The sequence below is a fragment of the Colletotrichum acutatum genome (genome assembly GCF_030867785.1).
Source record: "Colletotrichum acutatum strain CBS 112980 chromosome Unknown BDZ83scaffold_189, whole genome shotgun sequence".
Taxonomy (NCBI): Eukaryota; Fungi; Ascomycota; class Sordariomycetes; order Glomerellales; family Glomerellaceae; genus Colletotrichum; species Colletotrichum acutatum.
Window position 1 is genome coordinate 16,210 of NW_026849183.1, and position 25,905 is coordinate 42,114.

Consider the following 25,905-nt stretch of genomic DNA (forward strand, 5'->3'; position numbering starts at 1 on the left):
GTCTACGTCACTTCAATTCATTTATGGTTTCGTTTGTTTGTACACGCAAGGAGAGAGATAGTTGTTGCTTGCCGTCTTCTGTTCCGTTTTGTGACACATTGTCCTGGACAGAGCAGGCGGGAAGGATATTGATGAGAACTTTTAAAAGATGATTTCCCTATGCCAGACGATCACTAATATTTTTAGCGGGACACCAGATCATGAGTCTATAAGACTATTCTATTCATATTATTATAAAGGTTTCGAGGGCTGGAGGCGAATCCTTCGGCAATGTTTAACACAAGCTTCCATATGACACCACGAGGATGAGAACTTGTTGAGACGTATACTGTATGTGCTGCCGCATCTACATTCCCTTCCATTACCCCATGTCATCTTCCCGAAATGCCGCACCATATGGCTTGAAACTTACTTGTAATGCCTCCTGCACACCTGGACCCGAGTGAACCTTCTCGAAGCCAAGTAGAGCGTTCGGCTGCCGTCGACTGTCAGTGCCGTCCTACGGTGGCGCTGAGTAGACATGTACCACTTTAGAGCCCGGACGCTCACCAACATTCTCAATGGTTACTGTGATGAGTCCCTCGACTTTGTCATCCTTTGTGATTTGATAGCCTGTCAAAGAGCATTCGAAGATTACGAACGTGGCGTAGCCCCTATTTCAAATCAGCATTCCAGCCTCAACAGCCAAATATGGACGTTGCGGACAAATTTCGAGTAGACGGCTGAGCAATACGTAATCTAAATATATTCCAGTACAAGAAATAAGTTTGAGGAAAATATCTTGAGTTTCGAATGTGCTTTTCAGTATGTTCAGCTTTGATATGCCGTATGTACGTGATTGCCTCAAGTTTTCCGGGATGAGTCCCTGCCGAGGCCATCAAGGTATCACTCATGACGGGGAAAGATTACGTACAAATGGTGAAGTGTTCACCTCAAACTACTGCTTCTTTTCTCCTACCAAGTTGTTTCATAGCATCTATGTACGGCATTATACCAATTCCCCAAGTCCCTTTCCTGTTTCCGAGTCCGAGCCCCCTTTGTACCATCATGAAGCCACCACGTGCAACCATCATAATTGATCCTTACATCCCTCTCAATGAATGGAAACAGCCTCAAACTCCTCAACCCCTTCAACGGCCTCCCCGTCCATGATACCATACACGTATGCCGCACCCACAATCCTCCTCATCCCCTCCCTCTCACCACTCTTCCTCAACACAAACGGCGCATTACACCCCTTCATAACCCACACCTCGTCGCCCGCCTCGCTCCCCTCCGGCACCATGGCGACGTACTTGCCGCCCTTGGCCAACACCAAATCCAGCGCCGCGCGCATCGGGAAGATGCGGTTCATCAGCACCTGCGCCGCCGCCTCCAGAGCCTCGTTGGCTTCCTGTGCGGTGCAACCAGACATCATGATCTCCTTCCGCAGGATATCCCGCTCCGGCCGCGCGGCGTCGAGGTCGTCCTCCTCGACGGCGGTGCAAAAGCGCCATGCCAGCTTCAGCGTCGTGGCCGGGATCTCGTCCTCTTCGCTTCCCTCCCCCTCGGTGCGGAAGAAGGTCAGCGCGCGGAGGATGGCTTCGAGGCCGCTCTCGCCTGTCGGGTACATTGAGTCTTCGAAGCCGGGGATGTTGGACAGCAGCTGAGAGAGAGTCACCATGTCGCGCTTCACCCACAGAGACGGGTGATCAGCATGCAAATGCGCCGCGCGCGGCACGCCGCTCATGTGCTCAATCGTATCGACCTTGATACCCTTGAGAAGCAGCTCATCCTCCTCGGCATTCGGATCGAACCCGAAATCAAAATCCGTCTCGCCCGCGGCCTCGGACTCAGCCGCATCCGCGACCGTCATGCGCCGCCAGGGTCGACGGAAGTCAGGCAGCCAAGAGGGGAAGTTCTGCGTTGCGCCGTTGTGCTTCTCCGCGATGCCGGCGTGGTCGAGGAGTTCTTCGCTGAAGGGCTCGTGAAGGAGGGTGCGGCCGAAGCGAAGGGCCGTCTGTTCAAAGGTGGCGGAGTAATCTGGGCGGAACTCTTCTCTGTCGCCGTCGAGGGCGAGACCGAGGAGCGCGAAGTAGAGGTCGCGCGGATCAGTTGCGTCGACTTCGCGGAAGGACATGAGGAGGTTGAGGAGGTCTGTCGAGCGCTTCCCGCCGTCGTCCTCGTCCTCGTCTTCTGATTCCCATTCGCCTTCGTCGCCGTCGTCGCCATCGGCTCCCTCTTCGTGGTCGTGGTCGTGGTCGTGGTCGCAGTCATCGCCATGTTCATGGCCATGATCGTGTTCATGGTGACCATCATCATGGTCATCTCCACCGCAACATCCGCCACCATGCTCGTGACCCCCTTCATGCTCATGAGACCTCGTGTTCCCTCTCATAGCGCCAAGCTGATAAAACCGCAACCTCTGCGCCATATTCGCCATCAACTCCGCCGCGCTCTCAATTTCCTCTCCCTTGGCATCCACCAACGGCCAGGGCGGGTTCTCCGGCTCCTCGAGCGCAATCGTCCCTGGCCACAGCTGCGACCAGTTCACCGTCTTCTCACCACACATCATCATCACGTCCCGCGCCAGGATAAATTCCTGCACGATCCACACCCTGCGGAACCAAGCGCGGTTCCAGAACCGTGAGACGCTCAACCACTTGTCCGCGCCCACGGGAGGCAGCTCCGCACCAGCGCCCGTCGGCGCATCGGGAATCGGCGCACCCAAAAGATCCTCTGCGAACGCGCGCGCGCCGGCGTTCAGGGGGTCCGGGATGTGGACGCGCCAGTACCGCTCGATAAGCTCCATCGCCTCGCTGCTGCCATCGGCCTCTTCACCAAGGTAGGCGAGAACCCGCTGCGCGCTGAGATAGATGTCGTGCATGAGCATGATCTGCGCCTCCTTCTCCTTGCCGTCGGCCTGGTTGATGCACAGCGCATCCGCCCATACGAGGCGGGTTCGGTCTTCGAGGCGCACGCGCTTGAGGCAGAGATACAAGCTTTCCGTGATGGGAATCTTTGCGCCGGCAGAGGTGGTGATGTGGTAGGGTTTCTCGTTGGAGCCCCAGACGTAAGAGATGGCTTCATATGAGTCGGCTGATTCGGGCAGCTCGTGCTCGTGTTTGCTTGCCTCTTCGACGTAAGTGTCGATAGACCGGGTGAGGAGATCGCCTTGAAGGGCGTCGTCGAAGCGGCCTGATGCGAGAGACAGGAGGCGGAAGTCCCGCTCGCCGAGAGGGGTGTATTTGTACTCGGCCATGATGAAATAGGGCGCGCAATGTGTGATGCGGCGCTCTCTTTCTCAAGTTCGGTGAGTACAAATGTGTTGGTGTCGGAGGTTTGAGATTTGGGTGTTGTGAAGAAAAAATCAGAGTTTGGCGGCGTTTTTGGGGATTGTGGAGTGAGATTGGAGCTGAGATCCAGGAAAACGCCTGCATGAAAATGTCCACATCTAAAAGATTGGATTCTCATTGGCAGCGCACGCTGATCTAGGGACCACGGCCGAGAATGAGTTAATTAGCATTGTTGCTTTGCACTGATGCATGAATCTGTCGAATTTCATTACCACAATTGCGATTCTCAAGCTCGACTACAATTCCATCACTGTTGATGTAGAACACCAGAGGTTAGAAAATAACTACATGGCTTCACATTCACGCGTACCAAGAGTACCACTCGTAACTCTATGCACTCGAATACAATCATTTTGAGTAATTCGAAACAAGCAAATTGATTCATCAGTCATCTCGTGTCTAACTCGAAGCTTTAATCCAACATCGATAGCATCCTCATTTCGAACACATACACATCTTCCCTCTCACTAAGCATCACCACACCTTACTCAAACCTTTCAAAGCCCCAAAGCAGAGTTGAACGCATCAGCAGCAGCCTGCCCCTTCAACCCCTTAGAAGCCGCCTCACCCTGCTGACAAGCCGCAACAGCAGCCTCATCCGCCTGACACCGGCTCTCCAACTGCCCACAAATGAACCCCGAAATCACACCAATATTCAACGCACTGCCATGCTCAAAGTCGCCAGCGGGAGCAAACGAAGCCTCCTTGCGCCCATCAAGTCCCTCAGCAAACTCAATACTCGGGTCTTGGCACTCGCCAAACTCAAACGCCTGTCGTCCCTTCAACAACGCCGTCGTCGCGATCCTCATCCTCCTCGCACCGCGCGCGTTCAGGCCCGACGCGCGACGGAGCTTGGTCTGCGACGAGGCCGCGAGGCAGTCGTCTTCCTGCGCGTCGCAGTCTGAGACGGAAATGTCCCCGGAGCCAGAGTTCGCGGCGTTGGCGCAAGCGTTGTGCTGGACTGCGCAGGAGCGCTGCAGGGCCGCGCCGGCGTTGAGGAAGGTTGCGCCGTTGACGGAGAAGGGCTTGTCTGCGGAGGGGTCCGAGGTCACGGGCGGAGCGGGGCCGCCGAGGGTGCCGGTGAAGGTTTGGACGTCTGTCGTGCCTGTGGCTGCGTCGGTGGTGCTGTTGTTGCTGGCGTTGGGGTTGTTGCTGTTGTTGTTCTTGTTCTTCGACTGGCGACGGGTTTTCTCGGAGGCAGAGGCGCTGATGCCCTCAATATCGCGCTGGGAGAGGATGGCACGGCTCAGGAAGCTTCTGCTGCGCGAGCGGCTTGCTTTGCCGGTAGAGTTGGCTGCGGCGGACGTGGCGTTGCCGGCAGCGGCTCCGCCAGCACCTCCTCCAGCAGCAGCGGCATCAATCTCCTCTGGGGTGGCATCCTTGACGATGAGGTTCTGGCTAAAGATGCATCCCTCCGTATCATTGGCATCGTCGCAGGTGTTACCGGCTCCGGTGTTGTCGTTGACCTGTCTACAGATTAGTCTTCATACCCCGTGAGCCTTCACCTTGTCGTTGGAAAGGACTTACATCACCAGGCTCAAAAGTACCAGCATCAAGCGCAAGCTGCGGATCAGCCCCAATAGCAGAAAGCTGCTTAGCAAGCTCAAGTGTAATAGCCTTATTCGTCTCAGCCGCTCCATCCGAAGCCGGATCCTGGTGCTGGCTCAGCGCCGCAATCTCGGGGTTCGCAGCCGTCTCGTCGCACAGCACGCTCTTGAGCCCGACTTTGCCCGTGTTGCGCTCCACGGCGCGGAAGACGAGCGCGCTCGCCATGCCGTCGACGTCGCCCGCCGCCTTGGCCGTCGTGAAGGCCGAGTCGGCCGTCGTCTGGTGCAGGCAGTCGAGGTTGGTCACGTCGCCCGCGCCCGCGGCGGCGGCGGCGTTGCCGAGGAGGCCGAAGACGGCGTCTTGGATGTTGTTGGGATTGTCTTGTTTGAGGAGGGCGTTGACGGCGCGGAGGTATTTCTCGTGTGAGTGTTCTTGGGGCACTTCTGCGGCGGCGAAGGCGACGAGGGCCGCGAGGGCGGTGGAGGTTTGAAACTTCATTGTTGCGAAGATTTCTGAAGAGACTCTCGTTTTTTTGAATTTGATCGAGAAGGTAGAGTGTTAATGAAGATGTAAAACGTTCAAAAGAAGGGCCGGCCCAAGAGAACAGTCAATGGACAGAGAGCCTAGAAGAAATGAAAAGAATGAAGATTTGGTAGAAATACACAAAGTTCCCAGAACTGAACGAAAGAGAAGGAAAACGGTGATGGCTTGAAAGACAGGAAACGATTTCTTCCTTCAACCGTTGGGCAAGACGAGCAGACGCCGAGTTATATACAACATGCTCGCGGCAAGCCCATCATCTACACCAGGGGAGGGGTGGGCAAGTCTCAGAGCCCACCAACATCTTGGGTTCGTCTCATGGCCGCGACGTTGAATCCTTCCCCTGAGAAACTCGCTTGGGAAAGCCGACGCGTCGATCAACGGGACGTTGGTACGATAGACGCTGCCGGGCTCGATGATGCGGCCTTGCTTGGCAGAGCTGCGAACAAGAGAACCCAGAACGGAGGCGCTGGGGTGGAGTAGGGGAACCGTCGGCTGGACAGCCCTCCGATACGGTCTGGCCATAGGAGTGAATAGACTGGAGACAGGAGACGTGGCGACCGTTCGACGTGTGCGAGCCAAGGGTTCATCCCGTTCCGGAGAGACGGGGCGGCGTGCCATGCGGCTCATGGTCCATGGTAGCGTACGGCTCGCTGGACTGTTTCGGGAGCTGGACCGAATAGTAGTACTCCGTAGAAGTGACGGGCTCGTCAAAGAGGGATGGGCAAGGGTAGATGAGATAAGAATAACCAGGCCTCGTTGTCTGGCACAGGCTTGGTGGAGAGAACCTAGCGAATGCGACTGATAATGCAGCCCAGTTCTCGACTCAACTCGAGCTGGAGGATGTGCTCGAGCACATCGGCCGTCATGATAGAATTTCTCCCTCTGCCGAAAGCCGCATAAACAAACCCATCACTCGATGAGCTTTGGTACCGCTCTTCATGGCAACCTCATCCGGCATCTGCCTCTGCCATTTCCAATATCAAACTCAAAAGGAGCCTCATCGCCAGATCGTCGTCCAAGAGATGGTCCCGGCTGCCCCCAATCGGCCTCCACCGACCCCCTGTCCTTGGAGGGGGATGCTGAAGTTGAGCAGAGTTTGAGGATCTTGCAAATCAGACGGCACCCGTCGCGGAACAGCGTCTCATCCACTCTTTTCCTGCCGTCTTTTTATGTGGTCTCATTGGCTCAACCACGTTCTGTTTGGTAGAAGTGTGGAGACCCGGAGTCGCAGGGGCATGGGCCGGGGGGTAACAGGCCCCCATCCAACTTCAACCTGCCAACTTCCTCAACTTCTGTCGTTGTTATCCTTGCTCGCTTGCCAAGATGATAAGTTGTTATTGTTATCTCGTCCAAGTCGGACTTTGCGACACCAAGATCGATCAACCACCTGCCGTCCCATGTTTTATCGTGGCCTGAACTTTGAAGGGCGCCTAGATCTAGCTTAGTATCTTTGCTATGGACGGCATCATTGCCGGATGTTCTGTCCGATTTATGCCTGTCGAAAAGTGTCATCTCATCAAGTCGGCAAGATACGTCGATCTGTTTATGCCACCTGCTCTCAAGGTTCAACTGGACGAGAACCAAAGATCGATGGCGGCACCCGTGTCTTTGAAAGTTCGATTACGAAGCGGTTTTCCCTTTGCCTTGGTTTTTACTCTTGGGTTGTATAACACTCTAAGCGCCTGGCGAGGAAACCATCTTGTGATATCTACCTCATGAGCCATGACGCAAAACATGAATGCAGACGAATTACCCTCTCCGCCGTCATGCCTTGTCAGTCCTAGCCGTGGTCACCGCATACCATAACAAAAGCCCAGCGTGAGCCCCCAGGTCAATGATCAGACAGACATCCCACCCTCAACTGAGGTCAAGGCATTGTTCATCATGCGCCGTATGATGTATTCCGTCTCCGGAAACGCCCAAACCGCTATCTGCCGAAAAGGTGTGGCATACATCCACGCGACAATCGATTGTCCTATGTAATTGCAGTCTCGATAGTGGGATGCCGGCTCTTGGTCCAGTCGTACCCGGGATCCTCGCTCCGAACCAACGTTGACTTGTCACATGAGCGCGGCCCAGTCTGATCGACCCCCCGTCACATTTGTACCGAACCGCAAAATCTCCAAACTCTCCATAGGAAGACCTCCGGCCGGTCACTTTACGACTGTGACGCCGTCCACCTGGCGCCGTCTCTGAATTTCGGTGTCAGGGTATCGGTATTTCGAATCATGGTTTCGTGGTTCTCTGGGTGCCTCGGCTTCTTTCCTTATATCAGTGGCTCGCAGCAAACATCACATTTACCTGGCCAATACCTGCATGTTGTAAAGTTGCGAAGACTTGCTTGTTCCTGGACGCTCATTGACTTTTGTACATTTGGCATTATTGCCCTAGGGACACGTCTAAGAAAAAAGAAAATGGACACCTCTCTCTCGTCTTTGTGGGAACCCAAACCAGCACCAGCTCGGTCTCCGATGCAAAAGAAAATGTTGTTCTAGTAGTTTGTTGTTGCCATCATTTCGGCCAAAGCCCTCCCCAAGTCCCTCGAAGAAGTGGAGGGGGGTTCTGGCCTCCTTTCGTACTCTCTCCCGCTGCTGTTCGTTGCTTAAATACTCATACAGGTGATCCCGCTTAACCAATGACCAGCTTGCCGTCCTCGGGGAAGTCGTACTCGGGGATCTCGAGGTTGAGGGGAGCGGGTCCCTTTCTGATACGGCCGGAGATATCGTAGTGGGAGCCGTGGCAGGGGCAGAACCAACCGCCAAAGTCACCAGCCTCGCCAATGGGGACACATCCCAAGTGTGTGCAGACACCTAGGAGGCAAATTGTTAGCTTACGTTCGCTGAATTGGAACTTGTGTTTTGCTGTGCGATTGCTCGGGCGGCTTTTGAGCCTTGATATCCAGCCCCAGCTGCTGAAAGGCCGCAATAGCTCGCCACCACAACAATTAAAATGATTGTCGTCGAATGATACGTACCCAACATGATGAGCCACTCGGGGGTCTTGACACGGTCGTCGTCCTTCTGGGGGTCACGGAGGGAGGAAACGGAGACCTTGTTGGCCTCGTCGATCTCGGACTGGGTGCGGTGGCGGATGAAGACGGGCTTGCCTCTCCACTTGATGATAACCTGTCGTCCACAAATATCAGTACGGCCGTCTCAATGTTGCGTGCCGCCGCTCGGCTTTGTAATCGGGCCAACTCACGTTCTTGCCCTCGGGGATGGTGCTGAGGTCAACCTCAACCTTGGCCATGGCCAAAACGTCGGCGGAAGCGGACATGTTGACGAGGAATTCTGCAATTGACACCGGTCTGTCAGCAATTGTTTCCTTTTACTTCCATTCCCCGTCCTTCCAATTATCCCAGATCGTTTTGCGAAATCTCGATTTCGGTGCCTGTCTTTATTTCGGGGCAACGGAAGGAGGTAATTCCCTACCCTGGACGGTGGACTTCGCGCCGGCGGCGGTGATGGCGCCCATGGTGCCGACCATGAAGTATCCGAAAAGCTGGTTGGTGCCGGCAGAGCCCTTGCTCATGTACTTGCTGAAGTCGGGGATGCTGCTGCCCTTCTGGGCACCCTTGAAGGGGCTCGAGTAGCTCGTGGCGGTCGAGTCGTTCCGGGCGGCCGAGGTGCTGAGCGCGCGCGCAGCCGTCGACGGGCTGGTGCGCGCGATTTGCCGCAGGCAGGTGCGGGATACGTGTGCGAGGGGCGCCATCTCGTGATTCGGAGGAGGAGAGGAGAGGGTTTGCGGCGGCAAGAGGTTGTTGCGAGATGCAATTGGGGAGAGGGATGACGTTTAGCAGGAGAGCGTCTTTTTTCGTGATGCCCGTGGTTTGAGGATTGCCGAAAGCTTTCTGGCTGGTCGCCTCAGGCAGAAGGTTCTGAAATTGGTGCATGTTGATTGGTTGGTGGGTACAGCTGGGACCCGGCCCTTTCCGGAGTGGCACGAGTGATGACTGCGACGATGTGGATAGTTGCAAATCCCCCATTAGGAAAATCAACATGAAGACAAATTTCTATCTTGATCATCCCCAGACAGTGGGTCGTCATGTGCACGTCTCTCACGACATTAATTCGCCAGGCAATCGGATAGAAACTTTGTCATCATGTAGAAGATGTCTTATTTTGCACTATTTTTACTCTTAGCCGTGGGCGTCATTCATTTCAGGTCCATTCGCCCAACTCCCCCGTTTCTAAATATCCTACATCACCATATGCTGCTTTAATGCATGCGCTTTAACTCTTCTACCAAGTTGCGCATATTCTCAACCGTCGGCCCAAGTCCTGCAACGACGGCCTCCTGTTTAGCCTCATCCAAGTCTAAGAAACGCTCAATCAGCTCCCCATCGACAAAACGGAAGGGCGCATCTGCCGCGCGCTTTGCGTTCCGGAAACCTCGCCATGACATGAATGAGAGCCCAGCGCCAGGTGCATTGTCAGCTTGACCCAGGGTCTTCACTACTCCGGCCAAGTTCTCTTGGAATTGCAGCAGTAGACTTTGATGCTCTGGCCTAATGTCGGCAAACACATACACCGATCCTTCAACCTGGGCAAATGTTAGCAACTGTTTTGCATAGTAGGCTGGAAGTTAACTTACTGTTGCGAGGAACGCCTTTGGCACGATCGGGTCGTTCTCATTCGGAACAATGTCGAGTGATCGGATCTTGTTCACCTGCTCTCCGAGGTGGAATTCACTGATGACTTCCATCTGCTTCTGGTCATGCTCTGTCGGCGCGTTGGGATTCCTCCGGAGTACCATAAGGTTGCCTTGCGCATCGGACTCGAGCCACGAATGCTCTTCCAAGTGACATACTGACGTGGCCCAAATGTACTGAAAGTGACGAGCGCGCTCTACAAGCTTGGCTTTGTCTCCATCTTGTGCCGGGATGAACTCGATCAAGGTCATAGACTGCATGAGATCAGCGACGCCAATCATGCTGCCATTGACATCAATGTCAACAGGGAACGTTGAAGGGCGGAAAGTGGCCAGCTTCCGGAGTGCTCCAGACGTGCTCGACTCTTCGGCGTAATCGTAGACCACTACCGTCTTGCTTAATCCAGCAACGATCTTTTCGCCCATCACTCCAAGACTTCGACAAGCACCCTTCAGCGTGTGGCTGACAATCAAGTAGGGGTTCTTGTCAGAGTCAACACCCAACACCAGAATCCGACCCTTGATATCGCTGTTTTCATCAACCTCCGGGTCTGCCAGGTAACTTGTTCCGATGATGAATCGTTCGGCAGGCTGTCCCATACTGTCGGGCAACTCTGCTCTGATGACACTTTCGACCATCTCGGCCGATGTGGAGCCATCCAGGTGGAATGCCTTGCCAACTACGCCAAGAACCACCTCGTCGACCAGCTGGAACGAGCTTGATACCGCCTCTTCATTGTTGATGAGTTCTCTGCGAATGGTGCCTATGCCAAAAGCACGGAGTGCTGGCGAATAGGCGACCCTTCGAACCGTCTCGCGTAGAGGAAGAGGGTTAACATGCGTTCTCCTTTCGGCATCGATGTGGGCAATCCGTACGTTACGATCCGTGGCGAGGAAGATGGCATCTGGGAAGGCTTCAGAGTCGAAGGGCGCAATATAGGTAACGTCTTCTGCAGTTGCCGCAGAGTAGATGATTCTTCCTTCTGAGCTGTAGATCAGACTGGAGTGCTCGGTCGTAGCAAAAACATTGCTGATGCCTTCATCGTCCGGTCTTGGAAGAACGTGTAGCCCAGCCTGTTTGCTACCCAGGGTGACGCTTTTGCGACTTGACAAGGAGAAGTCTTTTTTCGACACATTGAACGACACAACCTGGCCATCTTCCATAGCGACGAATAGCGTTGGGCCAAGAAGGTGTGGTGGGTGCAATTGCACAAGTACCATGTCTCTAGGAACCGAGACACTGTCATCGGTTTGCTTGATGGTTTCACCTTGAAGTGCGTTGAGTGTACGGAGGTCAATGATGGACACGGAACCCGTTGCCCAGAAACCTACCACACCGATATCGTCGAGATCGCTGGCTGCATGTACGCAAGAGATCTGGTCCTCCTCGCCCCCAACGCCGCGGCCCAGGACTTGCTCTTGAGCTGCCAGGTTATCGACCAAGTTCAATGATACCAGAGAGGTGCCGTTGATAGACAGCAACACCCACTTGCTATTGGCGGATGCATTGACAATGCTCTTGCCATCTGGCACTGACCAACTGTCCAGAGTAACACCGCTCTCCAGATCAAGCAGAGCCACAGTTGCTGCGGTAACCTGGAGTAATTGACCACTGGGCAATGTTTTTGCGATCAGAGTAGGCTGGTCCAAAGTGAGCCCGTGAAACTCAAACACTTCCTCAATGCCACCCTCGGCATCAAAGCTGAAAACTCTAGTTTCCGTCATGAAAGAAACCAAAAGGGTGTCAACTTTTTCAGAGCCGTGCGACTGAAGACTGAAGAGACCCCGGGCATCCTGCAAGTCTTCCAGAACACCAATATCTTCCAGTCCGACACTGCTTCGAATACTCCGTAAACTACCGTTTTGATGGACACCACAGCCGGCAACGATGCGGGCTTGGCCTGACGAGAAGGCATTGCCAATCTGGCTATCTCCAGCGTTTCCCAAATCCATGATGGCGAAGTCGAGAATAGGCGCAATGTTGGGAATGGTCTGCACGAGCTTTGTCGACAAGTCCTCGAGATCCACTTGCAGTAGTTGCGAGTCGCCGTAGTGTGAGCCCAAGAAAAGCATGCCGTCTCCCATGTACACTAAGCACGATGCACGAGACGTTACTCCCAGTGTTCTAACAGTCATTCCCAGAACAACAACGCCCTCGGTCTCAATCGTCAGAAGGTGGAGGTTGCCGTAGTCATCAGAAAGGAAGAAGTTTGTATCATCATAGGCAGCCCATGCCACGAATATGGCGGGACTAGCCATTGGACTTTCCACGACAGACTGCGTCAAGGTATCGACATAAACCAGCAGAGTTTCGCCAACGACAATCAAGCCACCCAGTTGTGCCTTGGCCGCTGATGTATCTCTCTTGTGGTATCGCTTAACTTCGTCCTCGATGATGTTCACAGGAATGAGGATGCGGGCATAAGGGTCCTTGATCTCAATGTCGAGATCTCTATTGCGTTCTGGGTCGAACCTCGAGACAGCAGTGTTCTTATCGTCCGTCATGAGTCTGTATATGGCGAGCCGCGCGTCCTCTTTATCGATCTTGGACTGGTATAAGAAGGCGACGGTGGGGTGACCAGTCTCAGTGGGCACAAAGATGCTTGCCTTCATGAAGAGCTCGGAGAGGCGGACTTGTTCCCATGCATCATCGAGACGAGCAAGCTGTCCTTTCCTAGTTCCCAAGCGCATGACGTTCATGACACCCTCCCATAGGTGCATAGCCATGAACCTGCCTGTTGGATCAACTAGGCATTTGTCCTGGCTCTGAGCTTCGCGCATATGAGGCTCGGCGGTGTCCTCGACAACCTGCTCCGTGTGTAGCCTCTGGGTGGCAGAGTCCCATCTAGCCGTAAAGTATTGGAATCGATCGGTACCGACAAAGAGAAGATCGGTTTTGCTGTCTCTAGGTCGCAGCCGCTGGAGGAGAAGGATGGTGCCGTAGACTGCGGCAGAGCCGAGCAAGTACATATCGGTGGGCGTGATGCGCCATACTTCGAGTCTGTTTGATCGCCTTGGAGCTTGTCAGCATGAGGCGATACACGTCCAAACTTGCCTCTCTTCTCGAGTGTGGCAAGTCGGAAACAGGTAAAAGGTGAAGGTAGGGAGGGGCAGTACAGCGGGGGAGCAGACTCACGCTACCACCAAGCTCTCGCTTTCATCTTCCTCAGACAGGCGTATCCTGATGGCCTGGCGTATGCTGCTTGGTCTATGGATGGGCGCGATGTACGACATGGTGCCGGTCTGTGAGGTGTGAGCTGCAGCTATCTAAGGTAGGAGCTCTGATCCCATGCGATGGCAGCCATGGACAAAAGAGACGTCGCGGGGGGGGAGGTTCGATTCAGTCGGTGCTCTTCCTGACGTCGGAGTTTAGCAGTGCAGGTCCGGGCCCCTCCAAAGCAGCAGTGAACGGCAGGATCGAATTCATCATCAATTCCAGCGCTGACAGCGAGAGAGAGGTGGGGCCGTGAGCTTCGGCGGCCCGTAGGTGCAGGGGCCACATGCCGCCTCCCACTGTCTGTCACTGCAGTGTTGCAGTGCTGCAGTGCTGCAGTGCTGCACCTCACTACAAAGAACTTTGGGCAACCTGAGATGGAAGACGAGAGTCCGGCGAGGTGTTTCTTATGTAATCCACACTGTCCGGATACCCGGCCAAAGTATTGAGCCGGACAGTGAACTTCACAGTGTTTCCGCCGACGACAGGTCCCTGCACGTTCTGTCGGGGAGGCATAGCAGGGCTGCAGAGTGCGCTTGTTTCTTTAGAACAGCAAATTAATACCTGATACTACGGATGTGCTTGTCTCCGGCCAACCTCGCCTATCAAACCATCCTCTTCGGACTTTGTCATGTTTCCATGAGATCACTCTCAAGAAGGATTCATCTCTCGAGCCGCCGTTGGTTCATCCCCTCCTTTCAAGAAGTCCAACATCGGATATTCACCGTTTAACCGGCCGCTCATGGACATCGCCGATTGGGAAGCTCCCAGAGCATCGCCCAGTTGATGTGAGGCTCCTCCAAGCCATACTGGCTAAAGTCGATCAGGTGCTCGTCGATATCCTTAAATCCAACCTTTTGATACAGATGATGGCCAGCTCTTGAAGACTCGAGATAGGCCGGAACGCCCAATCGAACAGCTTCCTGCACTATGGGTGTCATCAACTGCCACCCTGCTCCACGTCTTTGGTGCTTTGGGTCCGTCACCAAGATATGCAGATCTGTCGTCTGCGTTAGCTGTCATTCACCTCCGCCACACACGCATCAAAGGTGCCATATCCACCACTTACAGACGACCTTCTTGCCACTCATCAAACGCTGGCGCATCTCATCCAAGCCATAGAACAACTTTGCACAAGCCTCCTCGTTGCAGCCAGGCCCCCAGACACGTGGTTTTGGCACCGGCAACCCCTCCGAGTACGCATTCCACTTGCTCCAAGCAATAATCGCCTCGTCGCCAGAGAGATCCGTGTCTACCGCTTTGTGGAAGCGCACGGTTGTGTCCTCTCGAAACTGTTTGGCCAGTTCTTCAGCTCGAATCCCCATGATATCCTCCGGCATGGGTCCGGGGAATAGGACTGGTTCAAGTGGGCTCCCCGAGAACGCCAGTTTCTCAATCTCGGCGCACCGCCGAAGATCGCTCTCCAACACCGGCTGAATTTCGATTGGCATGTTTCCTGAATATGATGCGCTTCCGAATAGTCTATGTTGAAGTTTGAGCGACGTACTCGAACTTTTTTGTCGCGGAGAAGACTATACCTTTACTTGTACACCTGTACAGACCACGCCGGGTGCCTATTTTGCGGGGTTCTTCAACGTGGGGTTCCTATCCAGGTGTCGGTTCGGAAACCAACCGGTCTGACTCATCAGAGGATTCGTATTGTTTTTCGTCACCCTATAGATCAACCCCTCGGTGACCGTCTAGGAAGCTCGTCAACGAGGGCTCGCTTCCTGCATGCATCCTGCGCGTAATGGGATACCTCAACAAGAATACGCAAGGTGGCAAGCGGTCAGAATTTGTCATTTCTGACAGCTGCAGAAGGGATATGCAACGCTTATATGCAAGTACATATTAGCCTCAAGGTTTATCCTTAGCACCCTTGGAGGCTTATTCCTCTGGGGAAATGTAGAAGTCGTGATCGCTAATGTGACCGTGACAGTCTACTAGATGGAGCCAGCCGCGCCAGAAGGACAATGTATGGTCTGATTCAACGCCGGGTTCGTGGTTCTTGGTTCATGGCTTATGGATGACGGTTGACGTGTCCAGGCTAACCGAATGAAGCTTTGATTCTTAGGCAGGGACCAGAAAGCTATGTCCTTCAAGCGGCTGTGTCGTTTTCGTGCCGTGATCCCAGACGTCGACCACCGAATTTACGTACGGAGCTATCTGGCCAAGATAGTAGAGCCTCATTCAAGGAGTTTGCGGGGACGTCCCGCCGACGTTAAAAAGTTCGGATGTTGTTGACGCACAGCCAATGGGCTTGGAAAGCGGAGAGAACTTGTCGGCCGGGGATGAGGAGGCGTAGTGACATCTGCGCGCATCACCAAATTCATCGACGGCATTCGTCAAAATCGTGTGTCCTTGAAACACGCCCGAGCATTCACCTTGCGTCCCCGGTCAACTGGCATTGGCCACATTTAGACCACAACTTGGTGTCTCTGGTCGTTCGTCTCATGTCTCTGGCACTTGACGGCTGCGTCCGGGACTGTCTCCTCTTGAGGCCCTTGGGAGTCTCCCCGAGCTTCACAGGCCTCGATATCGTCGCCGCTGTCAACATGGTGCGGTTCGTTTCATGGCTCATGCAGCCCAGCTGTGGCCGCGGCGCCAGGACCTCATCCCTGTTGCATCGGGACCTTGCCTTCCCTTCCTGCACCAAGTTGCCCGCACGGGTCAGGGGTTCTTAGCTACAGAAGCTTAATCCTCCTTTCGGCCGCCGGTTCACGACCGTTTAGCTGTCTCGTACCTGTCAGACTGTCAAAAGTGGGTAATGGCTGCAGACCAGTACTTCCCGGCCGAGAGTCACGGACGTCAACACAGACCTTTGTGGTCTGCATCCAGAGGATCCTTGCGTCGGGGACGCAGATGCTGGAGTCGCGAAGGCTGCTTCCCAGCCCGGAGACAGCGTTCTAGAGTTGTGAGCTACTGCAAGCTCAAGGATTATCGACTTCCTCACGATACGGACGTGTCTCACGGTTCCACGTTCCAGGCGCAGACGGGATCTAACGAAGGTCCATCTCCCCATCTTGGTCCTGGATGTGATCTAAGCTTCAATCACCACAGACTGGTTGACCAAAGCTTATAAACCTATTCGATATCCCACCGGAAGAGATTATCTTTTTTGGAGCATCAGACAAGGATCTCAAGAACAATAGCTTGGTTATTCCCAAAGCCTCAATACTTTCTTCGAACCCCTTCAGACCCTTCGTCTGTTATCTTCACATCAAAATGGTCACCATGCGCCTGACCCTTGCTCTCTTCGCTCAGGCGGCCATCATCACTGCCGCGCCTCTCCAGCCTATTCGAATCATCCAGATCGAGGAGCGAGCTGCAGGTGATCTCGACACCATTGAGCGAGCTCTGGCTCCCGTCTCCGAATCACTTGCCAACGTCGATGCTGCAGTCCTCTCTTTGGATGGTGGCCCAGTCACGGCAAATAACCTCCTCATCTTCTCTCAGCAAGCCCAGGTGGCTACCGATCAGGCCACAGTCGACATCCAGTCTGCTGGTGACCTTGGTGCCTTCAGAGCTGCCAGGCTTCGCCGCACTACCGACGCTCTCATCGATCAGACGACTGTCACCGTGAACGACCTAGTCTCCCGCAAGCCTGTTCTTGACAACCTTGGCGTCAGTGGTGTTGCATTGGAGTCCCTCCAGAGGCAGAAGATTTCCAGCATGGCATTGACTGCCGCGCTCGAGGAAAAGGTTCCCAGAGTCGGGCAGAGAATCGCAGCTGAGGGCAGAGCTCAGATCGAGTCTGTGATGGACCAGGCAATCGCCATCTACTCCGAGCCCGCCGTCGCTGCAGTCCCGGCCGTTGCTCCTCCTCCTGCTACGCCTGCCAACCCCAACGCCATCCCCATCGCAGTCCCTCCTGCTGCTGCTCCTCCTCCCGCCGCCGCTGTCCCTGCACCTCCGGCCGCTGTCCCTGCTCCTCCTGCAGCTGCTCCGGCTCCACCTGCTGCCGCGCCAGCGTGGCCCGATCAAGCTCCTCAACCTCCTGCCGCCGCTGTCCCGGCTGCTGACCCCAACGGCGCTGCCCCCCAGGCTGGATCTCCTGCTCCCGTTCCGGCTCCTCAGCCGGCGCCCGCAGTCGCTGCTCCTCCCGCTGTTGCCCCGTCTCCTGCTCCTGCGGTACCCGTCGCTACAGTCCCCCTGGTAGCACCCGTCCCGCCTCCCCAGATCACACCTGTTTCCGGCCGCAAGGCTCTCAAGGACAAGAAGAAGAAGGCGTCAAGAATCAACGCGGTTGAGGTTGAGGGCGAGACTGCTGAGCAGTAAACACATCTATCAGTGATGATTATGAATTGGAGTTTTAAGGCACCACAGGCGCAGGAATGGGATTGAGCGGGTTTACTTCAGAATGCTATAATATTATCAAAAATAGAATGATCTAATGCATATTAATGCACATTACAAATGTTTGCTTGAGAAAGCATATTCATCACTCAGTGACAGCCTGATAGGTAGTTTCGCGTGGTCTCGACTCCCAGCCCTGCCACCCACACCACCCTAGTCAAACTAGCTATACGTGAAAGTGAGCTAAGAGCGCAAGGAAGTGCAAGATTAAGACTGAGCGTACCTAAAGTTTGATGCCATTGACTGGGCAGATGCTACCCTACTGCAAAACACGACATTGCAGATCACAACAGTGCCATACATAAAACACACAAACAATTTCAATTGTGCAGCAGCATCAGCAGAAGCAGCAGCAGCGCGGCGCTAATGCAGGAGCTCAGCGACGCTAGAGACTATCGTGACTAGTCCCTCGTGGATTTTCGCGACGGATGGCTCCGCGTCGACGACGGTCAGCTTCTTGTGTTTGCGGAAGTCGTCTACCACGAGAGAGGTTGTGGTTTCGAAGGTGAGGAGGCGGTTTCGGATTGCTTGCGTCTGGTCGTCGAATCGGCCGCGGGGAAGGAGGCGATGGAAGCTGGTTTCCGGGGAGCATTGGAGCACGAGGAGGGATTTTATGGGGCCCATGAGGGTTTGGAAGTGTGTTGATTGCTCTATTGATCTTGGGAATCCTTTTGGTTCGGTTTAGATCACGTTCTGGAATATAGGTTCACGTGAGGATGATGCAGGAGCAACTCACCATCTAGAATGAAGACTTGTGTACCACCCTCCATCAACTTCGTGATTCGGTTCTTGAGAATAGCCATTGTGATTTCAATCGGACCTATTTTCCCCGCAAGCATGTTTGCTCTGATGATGTCTGCGTGGGGGCTTTCTTCCCCGCGTTCCATCTCCTCGCGGAGGACGTCGCCGATGCTGATGTGCGAGAGTCTGAACTTCTGAGAGAGGAGGCGGCATTGTGTGCCTTTCTCTGATCCTGGCCTGCCTAGTATGCTGATCACGACAGGCATTTGGGTATTTTGTCCCGGTTGAGGTTTCCGATGTGTTTCTTTCATGATGTAAGTATTTGTAGGGCATGTAGTTTCGGAACCACATGTTGAGCCTTAAAAGCTGAAAACGCATCAACACATCGAAAAAGGACTACGAAATTCTATAAAGTTGCGCATTGAAGGCATCAAGGTTTTGGAGTCAAATCTTGATTAAAGAGGTTCAATTAAGGTTGTGTTGGTTCCGAGTTCTGTTGGTTTGGTGTTTTGTTGGTTCTCTTGTTTCGCGTGATGCATATACCCATGCTTGCCACTTCTGTACGGGCAGAACACAATTGAACACTATCTGATTCAAGTTGGGATAAAATCTAGAGATGTGACAACAGCTCTTTGTCATTCTTGTTGTCTCTTTCACAAGTTCCCTGATTCGTATGGTTCAATGTGACCACACCAGAGAGTAGATGTTTGCTGGTGCAACCTCAAGTGAGGTTCGGGAGTTGGCCAGATGACGGGGGTTTCCTAGGCGGACAACTGGGATGTCCGCTGCTCGCAGCGGTTGATGCAACGTGGGGGTTCGATTATTTCCCCTTCTGGGATCCCGCGGGCCCTTGGTTCCTCCTCGAACCACGGGAACCTCAAGACAAACGGGCAGTCAAAGACTCGGGTCCCCTCTTATCGCCAACCACGCATAAACCGGCCCATAATTAAGGCTTGTGTTAAGTGCAGTTTAAGCGCCAGTTGAATATGTGTTTCAACAACGAATAGTCGTGATGGGAAAACGGCATTAGGCTCTCTTGCGTTGATGCCTAGGGAGGGATGATTACTTAAGCCTTAAGGTAACGGTCGGGAGGAATCCGAAGGTCCGGGAGCAGAGCTGCGCACGGATACAACATTCAGTAGTGTCGTTTTTTGTTTTTTCATAAAAAAGATATCACCGACAGAACATTGCTTTTGTGCGCCCCGGGCATGAGACTCGAACGTTGGAAATCGAGCACGATCAGCTGAGTGCGATCGAGTCCAATCAACTATTCTCTGGACAAATACCCCTCAGATGAATGATGGGATTACTCAGTGGCCACAATACCAAGCATGTAATCTGGCCTGAGGTCCACGTCATCTGGACTTTTGAACTCCAAAGTCCCCCTTTCCTTGGCCGGAGATCCATCTTGGACCGGAGTTCCAGACTCGCAATGACGCCGGCCCACGATGCTTTACATATGCAACAGGACTAGATGGGAACAAGTTCGAGCTCTTGGCTACACACACCAACTCCAAAGTACCCCAAAGTTCTCCAAATCACTTCAATATCATTGGAGATGAGTACGCAGCCCCGTTTGCCCCCGTGTCCTCACCGGTTGAAAAGGGGGCAAAAGGAAAGGAAGGAAAAAGCAAACCAGATTGTACGGTTTACCAGAAACGAACAATATGACGCCGAGTGGCTTTTTCCCGACTTTTTGCTGAACCCCCGATGGGGCCCTTGGCTGTCGTGACCCTTGACTGCATCCGGGGTCCCGGTCCAACGAGGGTCCCTTTCACTCCTTATCAATTATCTCATCGTCAAAGCTCAACGCTCAACTGCCGTTCAGCCCCTTTCCCGGGAACAGCCAGCTGAGCTCCAGCCCAGGGAAAAATTAACGGGATACGGGATCGGCACGCACGACTCAACCTGACATTTCCCTTTTCTCCCTCGGCGTCGCTCCCACCCCAGCTCTTCAAAGCGCCACTGCCCACTATGAGGCCCTCGCGCCCAAGCGAGATGATGGCATACCATCAGATTCATAAAATCCCACGAGGACCGTAGGCCCCGGTACCGAAGCTAGACAGGCTCCCTTCGAAGTGCTCTTTAAAGTTCCTGAGCCGCCGTCCCGGGACTACTACATCTCAGGGCCAGTTCCCAATCCCACATGTTGATCACCTTCCCTTTTACTCCTTCATACATCGCACCTCTTCTCATACTAAGAAGGACTCGCGACTGACAAAGATGGGTCTCATTTCACAATTGTACGGCCTTCGTTGGCTCTTTGCGGCGATCTTGGTAGCTGTGTACGTCGGCCAGAAGATCAGGACGTATAATCGACTCCGGGCGTTCAAGGGCCCGGTCCTGTGCGGCTGGACAGAGGCGTGGCATGCCTGGGCCATTCTGACTTTCAAGTCTCACCTGAAGTACGATGAAGTATGCAGGAAATACGGTAAGCCATTTCTTCCTTCCCATCCGTTAGGGTTTCTTCCCCAAGTTCTCTTCACCGTCTTCTACCTTACAAGCGTCGTGATCGACCATGCTGCCAAGTTCGCGGCATGGCCCGAGCTGAACATTGAAAGAAAGCCCAATGCTGAACCCATCCTCTTAGGGACGATCGCTCGCGTCGGCCCGAACGACCTGATCACCTCTTCGCCCGAGCTTCTCGTCTACATGAGCGGCATCCGGTCGCCGTACACGCGGACGGAGTGGTACTACCGCGCGTGCCGGCACATGTCGGAGAATGATCACGTCTTTAGTGAGATGGACGAGGAGAAGCACAGGGTGCTGAGGCAACGAATGGGAGCCGGGGTAAGTTTTTGACGATCTTCACTTACCTAGTCTGATACGGACCATGCCAGTACTGACGAAACCACCATCAAAGTATTCTGGTAAAGAGAACCTCGCGTTAGAGGACTCGGTCGACACACACGTGTCGGAGCTGGTCCAGCTCATCCGGTCAAAGTACATGTCCACAGAGTTCGCGGCACGGCCCATGGACTTGGCCATGAAGATGCAGTACCTTACGCTCGACGTCATCAGCAACATCAGCTACGGCAAGCCCTTTGGCGACCTGCGCGCTGATGAGGACATGTTTGGCGTCGCCGAGTCAGCCGAAGTCGGCATGACAATCTTTACGTACAAGATCGGCCTGGGCCTCTATAAGATCCTGCAAAAGCCCATCGTGGCACGACTCCTCGGCCCCAAGGAGACGGACGCCTCGGGCTTCGGCCGCATGTTCGCCAACGGCCGCGCCATCATCAAGGAGCGCCTGGCGCGCGACACGGAGAAGCGGTCCGATATGATTGCCTCATTTATCCGGCACGGCCTCAGCGAGGACGAGATCCTCTCCGAGACGACGCTGCAGATGATTGCCGGGTCCGACACCACCGCCGCGTCGCTGCGCATCATCATGCTCTACCTCCTCACCCACGCCCGCGTCTACGCGAAGCTCCAGGCCGAGATTGACGGGTACGTCAGGGACGGACAGATTGGCTCCCGGCCGTCGGGCATCGTCTCGGACGCGGAGAACAGGCGGATGCCGTATCTGCAGGCCGTCATCAAGGAAGGCATGCGCGTGCACCCGCCCGTGACGAATATGGATCCCAAGCGGGTTCCGGATGGAGGCGATACGGTCGTCGTGAACGGCGAGTCGGTGTTCTTGCCCGGCGGGACGAACATCAATGCCGCGGCGTGGCCGATGCACCTCAGCAAAGAGATCTTTGGCGAGGATGCGGACGAGTTCCGGCCTGAGCGGTGGTTATTGGAGGAGGACGAGAGGCGGTTGGTGAATATGCATCGGGTGCATGAACTCATCTTTGGGTATGGAAAATATCAGTGCCTTGGCCGGCCCATTGCGATGATGGAGATTGGCAAGACTATTTTTGAGGTAAGCTGAGCACAGCATCCCTTCACGCATCTTCTGAATGACCCGTGAGCTAACACATCGAACAGCTGATGCGCAACTTTGACTGGTGTCTTGCGAGACCTGACACACCGTGGAAGGAAGCAAACCACGCCGGTGTCTTCACCCACAACGACATGTGGGTGCTCGCTTCCGAGCGGCCGCAGTTCCAATGAGCAAGTCTTGTGTTCCATGGGTATTTGAGTGACGGAGTCTAGGAGTAGGTCAAAGAGATCCAAATAAACGGACTCGATAATGGGAACATTGGGATTCGGGGAAACAGGACCCTAGATGGCTGGCTGAATCTGTTATCGTTTGGCTGGCGCGGGTTTGGGGTTTGGAGCTGTGTGTTTCCGGACTAATTGACAGCCGGTGGAATTCAGTTTGATAGATCGTGGCTGCGGCGCAGCCCGGGGCTCAGTGCCAGCCTAGCCGATCGCGGTCTGGTAGCCACCCGGTGGCTTAAGCGAAGGTGAGATATGTTTATGCAGTCAGCAGAAAACCACCAATGGGCGGTTATCTATTAATTCGTATCAAAAACGTATATAAACCCAGTATTTCCCTCAATCACCCCAGATGCTCGTCTTCCGATGTTGTTTTTGAAAGACACGATAGTAGTAGATTCAGCTATCCATCCAACAATTCCCAGCACGAGAGATTCACGTTCAATCGAAAGAGCCAAATCTGTCAGAAAACCCTACGGAAGCTAAATTTAGATCAAGAACCGTAGCCATGGGTCAAACGCAAAGCATTTCGGCAGAGATTGAAATCCAGGCCCCGCCGTCGGCCGTGAGATCAGTGGTATGGACACTGTGAAATAGAGCGAACCCGAGGCGCGTTTCGGACAAGTGATAGAAACTTCTGGTAGAGCTCAGTGCTGACTTTGCGTCTAATTAGTTTCTGGAGTTCAGCAAATACAAGCAGTGGAGTCAGAAGTGGACTATCGAGCCGACTGAGCCGGGCAAGGATCCCTGGGAGCTCAAGGATGGCGATAAGATCAAGGTTGACATGGGAGGGATGGCATTCAGCCCAGTCATCGTGGTAAGCAGTTTTCAGTTCTTCTCCGCTAGATGGGTTTTGCTGTCTACAGTAAGGTAGTTGTGATTGAGTTGACTGACTCTCTTCAAATAACTAGGAAAACACAAGTGAGACGCTCCATTGGGTGGGGTCAGTTCCGCTCTTGTTCACTGGCAAACATGAGTTTTGGTTCAATCCGAGTGAGCAAAACTCTGGGGGCACCAGGTTCATTCAGGTCGAGGAGATTCGTGGCCTCTTGGCATTTATTATGGCACCAATGTGGGGTTTCAGGCAGAAGGTTCTTGTTGGATGGAACCAGTTCAATGATGATCTGAAGAAAGAAGTCGAGAGTCGCCCGTTCTGAGATGTAGCCTGTCTCAATCGAAGACTTTCATTGAACACTTGAAGAGTCATGAGAGGGACGAGTTCAAGTTTGGCCAGAAGCTCTAAACATGACTGAAATGAACTTTTGGTAAATGAAAGGCTATTTTCTCAAAGCAATTTACATCCAAACTTGGGTAAGAAGACGCATTTTCAGCACCAATCAAACTCTTTGTCGCCAACTGTAGTGCTCCTTCGGATCCCGCAATAAGTCTCTCATATCCTGTACCTGCTTCGCCCGTGGACCCTTTTCAAGCATAAACTGCTCTTCAGCAAGCTTAGCATACTCAAGCGCCTCTTTCTCCATTCCCAAGGAGTTGTAGTTCAGCGCAGCAAGTCTGAAAGCATCCGAGCCGTGAGACTGGTCAAGCTGTTCTTGCCGGTAAAGTGAAATAAGCTCCTCAATCATCTCTTCGTCGACCTTTGCGCCGTTCCAGTGGCTCATTTGCTGCTCGATTTGCCACATCTTGCCGAGACGTTGATCAGAAGAGCGGATAAAGGCTTCGGAGAGACTGCATTGCTGGCAGGTGCAGCCGAAGCCCCAATTACGTTGAGCACGATCTTGGCGGACGGCGCGGGAACTGAGCGAGTCAACATAGGAGATTGTGAGTTCCTCGCCAGGCTGGATGTCTTTTATGGCGTGTGTATAGTGTCGCATATCTGAGTCGTCAATGTAGAAGGCGACGCTGGGCTTCGTTAACTACATGTAATGAACATAATGTGTAGCTCATGAGCCACAAGGGAACTTGGGTCACTCACTTTGGCCTACAATCATGATTGTAACGCGAGACTTCTGGGTAGTTCCCAAAGTGATGACCATCTCTGATGCCAAGACCCAGCTCAAATGAGTTGGTGTGCATGATATCGTGCACCTTGTGTCCCGTCGATTGATGCTCGCGAGACTGTCCCATCTGCGCCATGAAAGTCTTTCGGGTATCCCGCGGAAGCTTTCCGGCGGCAACATCAAGCAGACGGTACTGATTCTCCAGATCGATATCATCAACAAACCTTCGGTGCACAACAACAGCCGGCGGATGAGCCATGATCTGCTGCCCACGCCGGATATGCTGATTCGCGATGACACCCAGCCCCTTGCCGGGCATCTCCACCACGCGGAACAGCTCGCTATCGCCTTCACCCTTGATCGACTCTTTTGCAAGTGCCGCTAGATGAGACGCCTCTTCGGCGTTGTACGCGGTGCTTACGAGGACGATGCCGCGGCCATTGGCGAAGGATGGCCGCGAGTAGGCGCAGTACGCTCCCGCGCAGGAGTGAGGGCCTTGCCAGCCTTCGTCCGAACGCCAAATGTCCTTCTTGGGCGGCTTCGCTGTCCGATTTCTGGCGACATTGTCCAGGACAGGCGGTCCCCCGGAGGGCAAGATTGTGGGTTTGCCGCAGGCGAGTTGAGAGTCTGGGAGGAGCGGGCTTGCGGCACACGACTCGAATAAGGGTACTTGAGTCTTGAGGCCTAGTGTTTGGCCAAAGGCCAGGCCTGCGAGAAGCATGCGTATACTCATATTGATAGTCGTTGGTTTTGTTTTTGATGATTGTGATAAGAAGAGAAAGTTTGGTCTGATGTATTTTTGCGTCGCTGTAGAGAAGAAAGCTCGGGACGACCCTCGATGGCCGTTCTTGATGTTTCAAGGGCGCGTTTCAAGATCGCCGCACCAAGGTCCGTGGGTCGCATGCAAGTTCTGAGCTTGTTGCACACCTTAAACGCGAAGAACTCCTGGGGATGTGGGGCTCATCTGATTCTTTTCCTCAATTGTTATAGCTTAATCAGTAGTTTTCCTTTTGCTTGCTGCCGATGGTCTTGTAAGTTGGTGGGCAGGGCCAATGCGCGTACACTTTGCCAATTTTATATACATCATCAAGCTGAGGTACGGAAGGAACGCGGTGAGGCAAACACCAACTGGGCATGGCCATTCTAAAAATCAGAAGTCTAACTGAATTACCAGGGAGATCTTGTCGAATTCGTAATGAAGAAGAAAGTAGCGGCCTTTTCCAGATCTGCTCTGCTGACAGTATGGCAAGTAGCTGTCAACCTTCATCAAGAAGTGGTTTAGTAATTGGGCGTGCCGCTGCTTAGATTCAGTGCATTCAGTCACATTGATTGGAGCATGCGCACTGAATATGATCGTTCTTTACACCTGCTAAGTTTCCGATAAAGTCTGTATTGGAGTTGTCTGAATAGAAGCGGTTTGTAACGCAGAGAAGCACACCAGCGTCATCTTGCG

General features: G+C 53.8%; 10 protein-coding genes across 10 annotated transcripts; 3 read left to right on the plus strand and 7 right to left on the minus strand.

Annotated features, from left to right (window-relative positions):
• Positions 1–182: 182 nt before the first annotated feature.
• Positions 183–3,241, minus strand: BDZ83DRAFT_657419 (heterokaryon incompatibility protein-domain-containing protein; the record flags this gene model as incomplete). Its single annotated transcript, XM_060510959.1, has 4 exons — positions 183–206; positions 413–499; positions 527–653; positions 1,296–3,241. 4 exons carry the CDS (start codon positions 3,239–3,241, stop codon positions 183–185), a joined length of 2,184 nt encoding a protein of 727 aa, XP_060358415.1.
• A 591-nt stretch (positions 3,242–3,832) lies between these two features.
• Positions 3,833–5,351, minus strand: BDZ83DRAFT_547262 (uncharacterized protein; the record flags this gene model as incomplete). Its single annotated transcript, XM_060503457.1, has 2 exons — positions 3,833–4,801; positions 4,863–5,351. Coding segments are annotated over 2 exons (1,458 nt in total), but the record flags the coding sequence as incomplete, so codon positions are not given.
• A 2,703-nt stretch (positions 5,352–8,054) lies between these two features.
• Positions 8,055–9,137, minus strand: BDZ83DRAFT_592315 (Rieske [2Fe-2S] iron-sulfur domain-containing protein; the record flags this gene model as incomplete). The annotated part of the gene is made up of 4 exons (XM_060506523.1): positions 8,055–8,236; positions 8,401–8,551; positions 8,628–8,716; positions 8,858–9,137. The coding sequence occupies 4 exons, from the start codon at positions 9,135–9,137 to the stop codon at positions 8,055–8,057; spliced, it is 702 nt and encodes a 233-aa protein (XP_060358417.1).
• A 349-nt stretch (positions 9,138–9,486) lies between these two features.
• BDZ83DRAFT_641847 (mono-functional DNA-alkylating methyl methanesulfonate N-term-domain-containing protein) lies at positions 9,487–13,640 on the minus strand. Its single transcript, XM_060509577.1, has 3 exons — positions 13,213–13,640; positions 10,020–13,089; positions 9,487–9,968 (listed from the first exon to the last, which is right to left on the minus strand). Exons 1-3 carry the CDS (start codon positions 13,308–13,310, stop codon positions 9,645–9,647), a joined length of 3,492 nt encoding a protein of 1,163 aa, XP_060358418.1. The 5' UTR covers positions 13,311–13,640; the 3' UTR covers positions 9,487–9,644.
• Positions 13,641–14,030: 390 nt separating this feature from the next.
• Positions 14,031–14,741, minus strand: BDZ83DRAFT_724326 (acetyltransferase; the record flags this gene model as incomplete). The annotated part of the gene is made up of 2 exons (XM_060512646.1): positions 14,031–14,290; positions 14,360–14,741. The coding sequence occupies 2 exons, from the start codon at positions 14,739–14,741 to the stop codon at positions 14,031–14,033; spliced, it is 642 nt and encodes a 213-aa protein (XP_060358419.1).
• Positions 14,742–16,515: 1,774 nt separating this feature from the next.
• Positions 16,516–17,118, plus strand: BDZ83DRAFT_544138 (uncharacterized protein; the record flags this gene model as incomplete). The annotated part of the gene is made up of 1 exon (XM_060503432.1): positions 16,516–17,118. A coding segment is annotated over one exon (603 nt), but the record flags the coding sequence as incomplete, so codon positions are not given.
• Positions 17,119–18,009: 891 nt separating this feature from the next.
• On the minus strand, positions 18,010–18,653 carry BDZ83DRAFT_592363 (adenylate kinase-domain-containing protein; the record flags this gene model as incomplete). The annotated part of the gene is made up of 2 exons (XM_060506528.1): positions 18,010–18,314; positions 18,383–18,653. 2 exons carry the CDS (start codon positions 18,651–18,653, stop codon positions 18,010–18,012), a joined length of 576 nt encoding a protein of 191 aa, XP_060358421.1.
• A 2,323-nt stretch (positions 18,654–20,976) lies between these two features.
• Positions 20,977–22,264, plus strand: BDZ83DRAFT_548380 (cytochrome P450; the record flags this gene model as incomplete). Its single annotated transcript, XM_060503464.1, has 2 exons — positions 20,977–21,177; positions 21,251–22,264. Coding segments are annotated over 2 exons (1,215 nt in total), but the record flags the coding sequence as incomplete, so codon positions are not given.
• A 738-nt stretch (positions 22,265–23,002) lies between these two features.
• On the plus strand, positions 23,003–23,651 carry BDZ83DRAFT_724330 (uncharacterized protein; the record flags this gene model as incomplete). The annotated part of the gene is made up of 3 exons (XM_060512647.1): positions 23,003–23,071; positions 23,168–23,311; positions 23,406–23,651. The coding sequence occupies 3 exons, from the start codon at positions 23,003–23,005 to the stop codon at positions 23,649–23,651; spliced, it is 459 nt and encodes a 152-aa protein (XP_060358423.1).
• A 75-nt stretch (positions 23,652–23,726) lies between these two features.
• On the minus strand, positions 23,727–25,311 carry BDZ83DRAFT_767598 (uncharacterized protein). Its single transcript, XM_060515290.1, has 2 exons — positions 24,428–25,311; positions 23,727–24,354 (listed from the first exon to the last, which is right to left on the minus strand). Exons 1-2 carry the CDS (start codon positions 25,183–25,185, stop codon positions 23,832–23,834), a joined length of 1,281 nt encoding a protein of 426 aa, XP_060358424.1. The 5' UTR covers positions 25,186–25,311; the 3' UTR covers positions 23,727–23,831.
• Between the last annotated feature and the right edge of the window lie 594 nt (positions 25,312–25,905).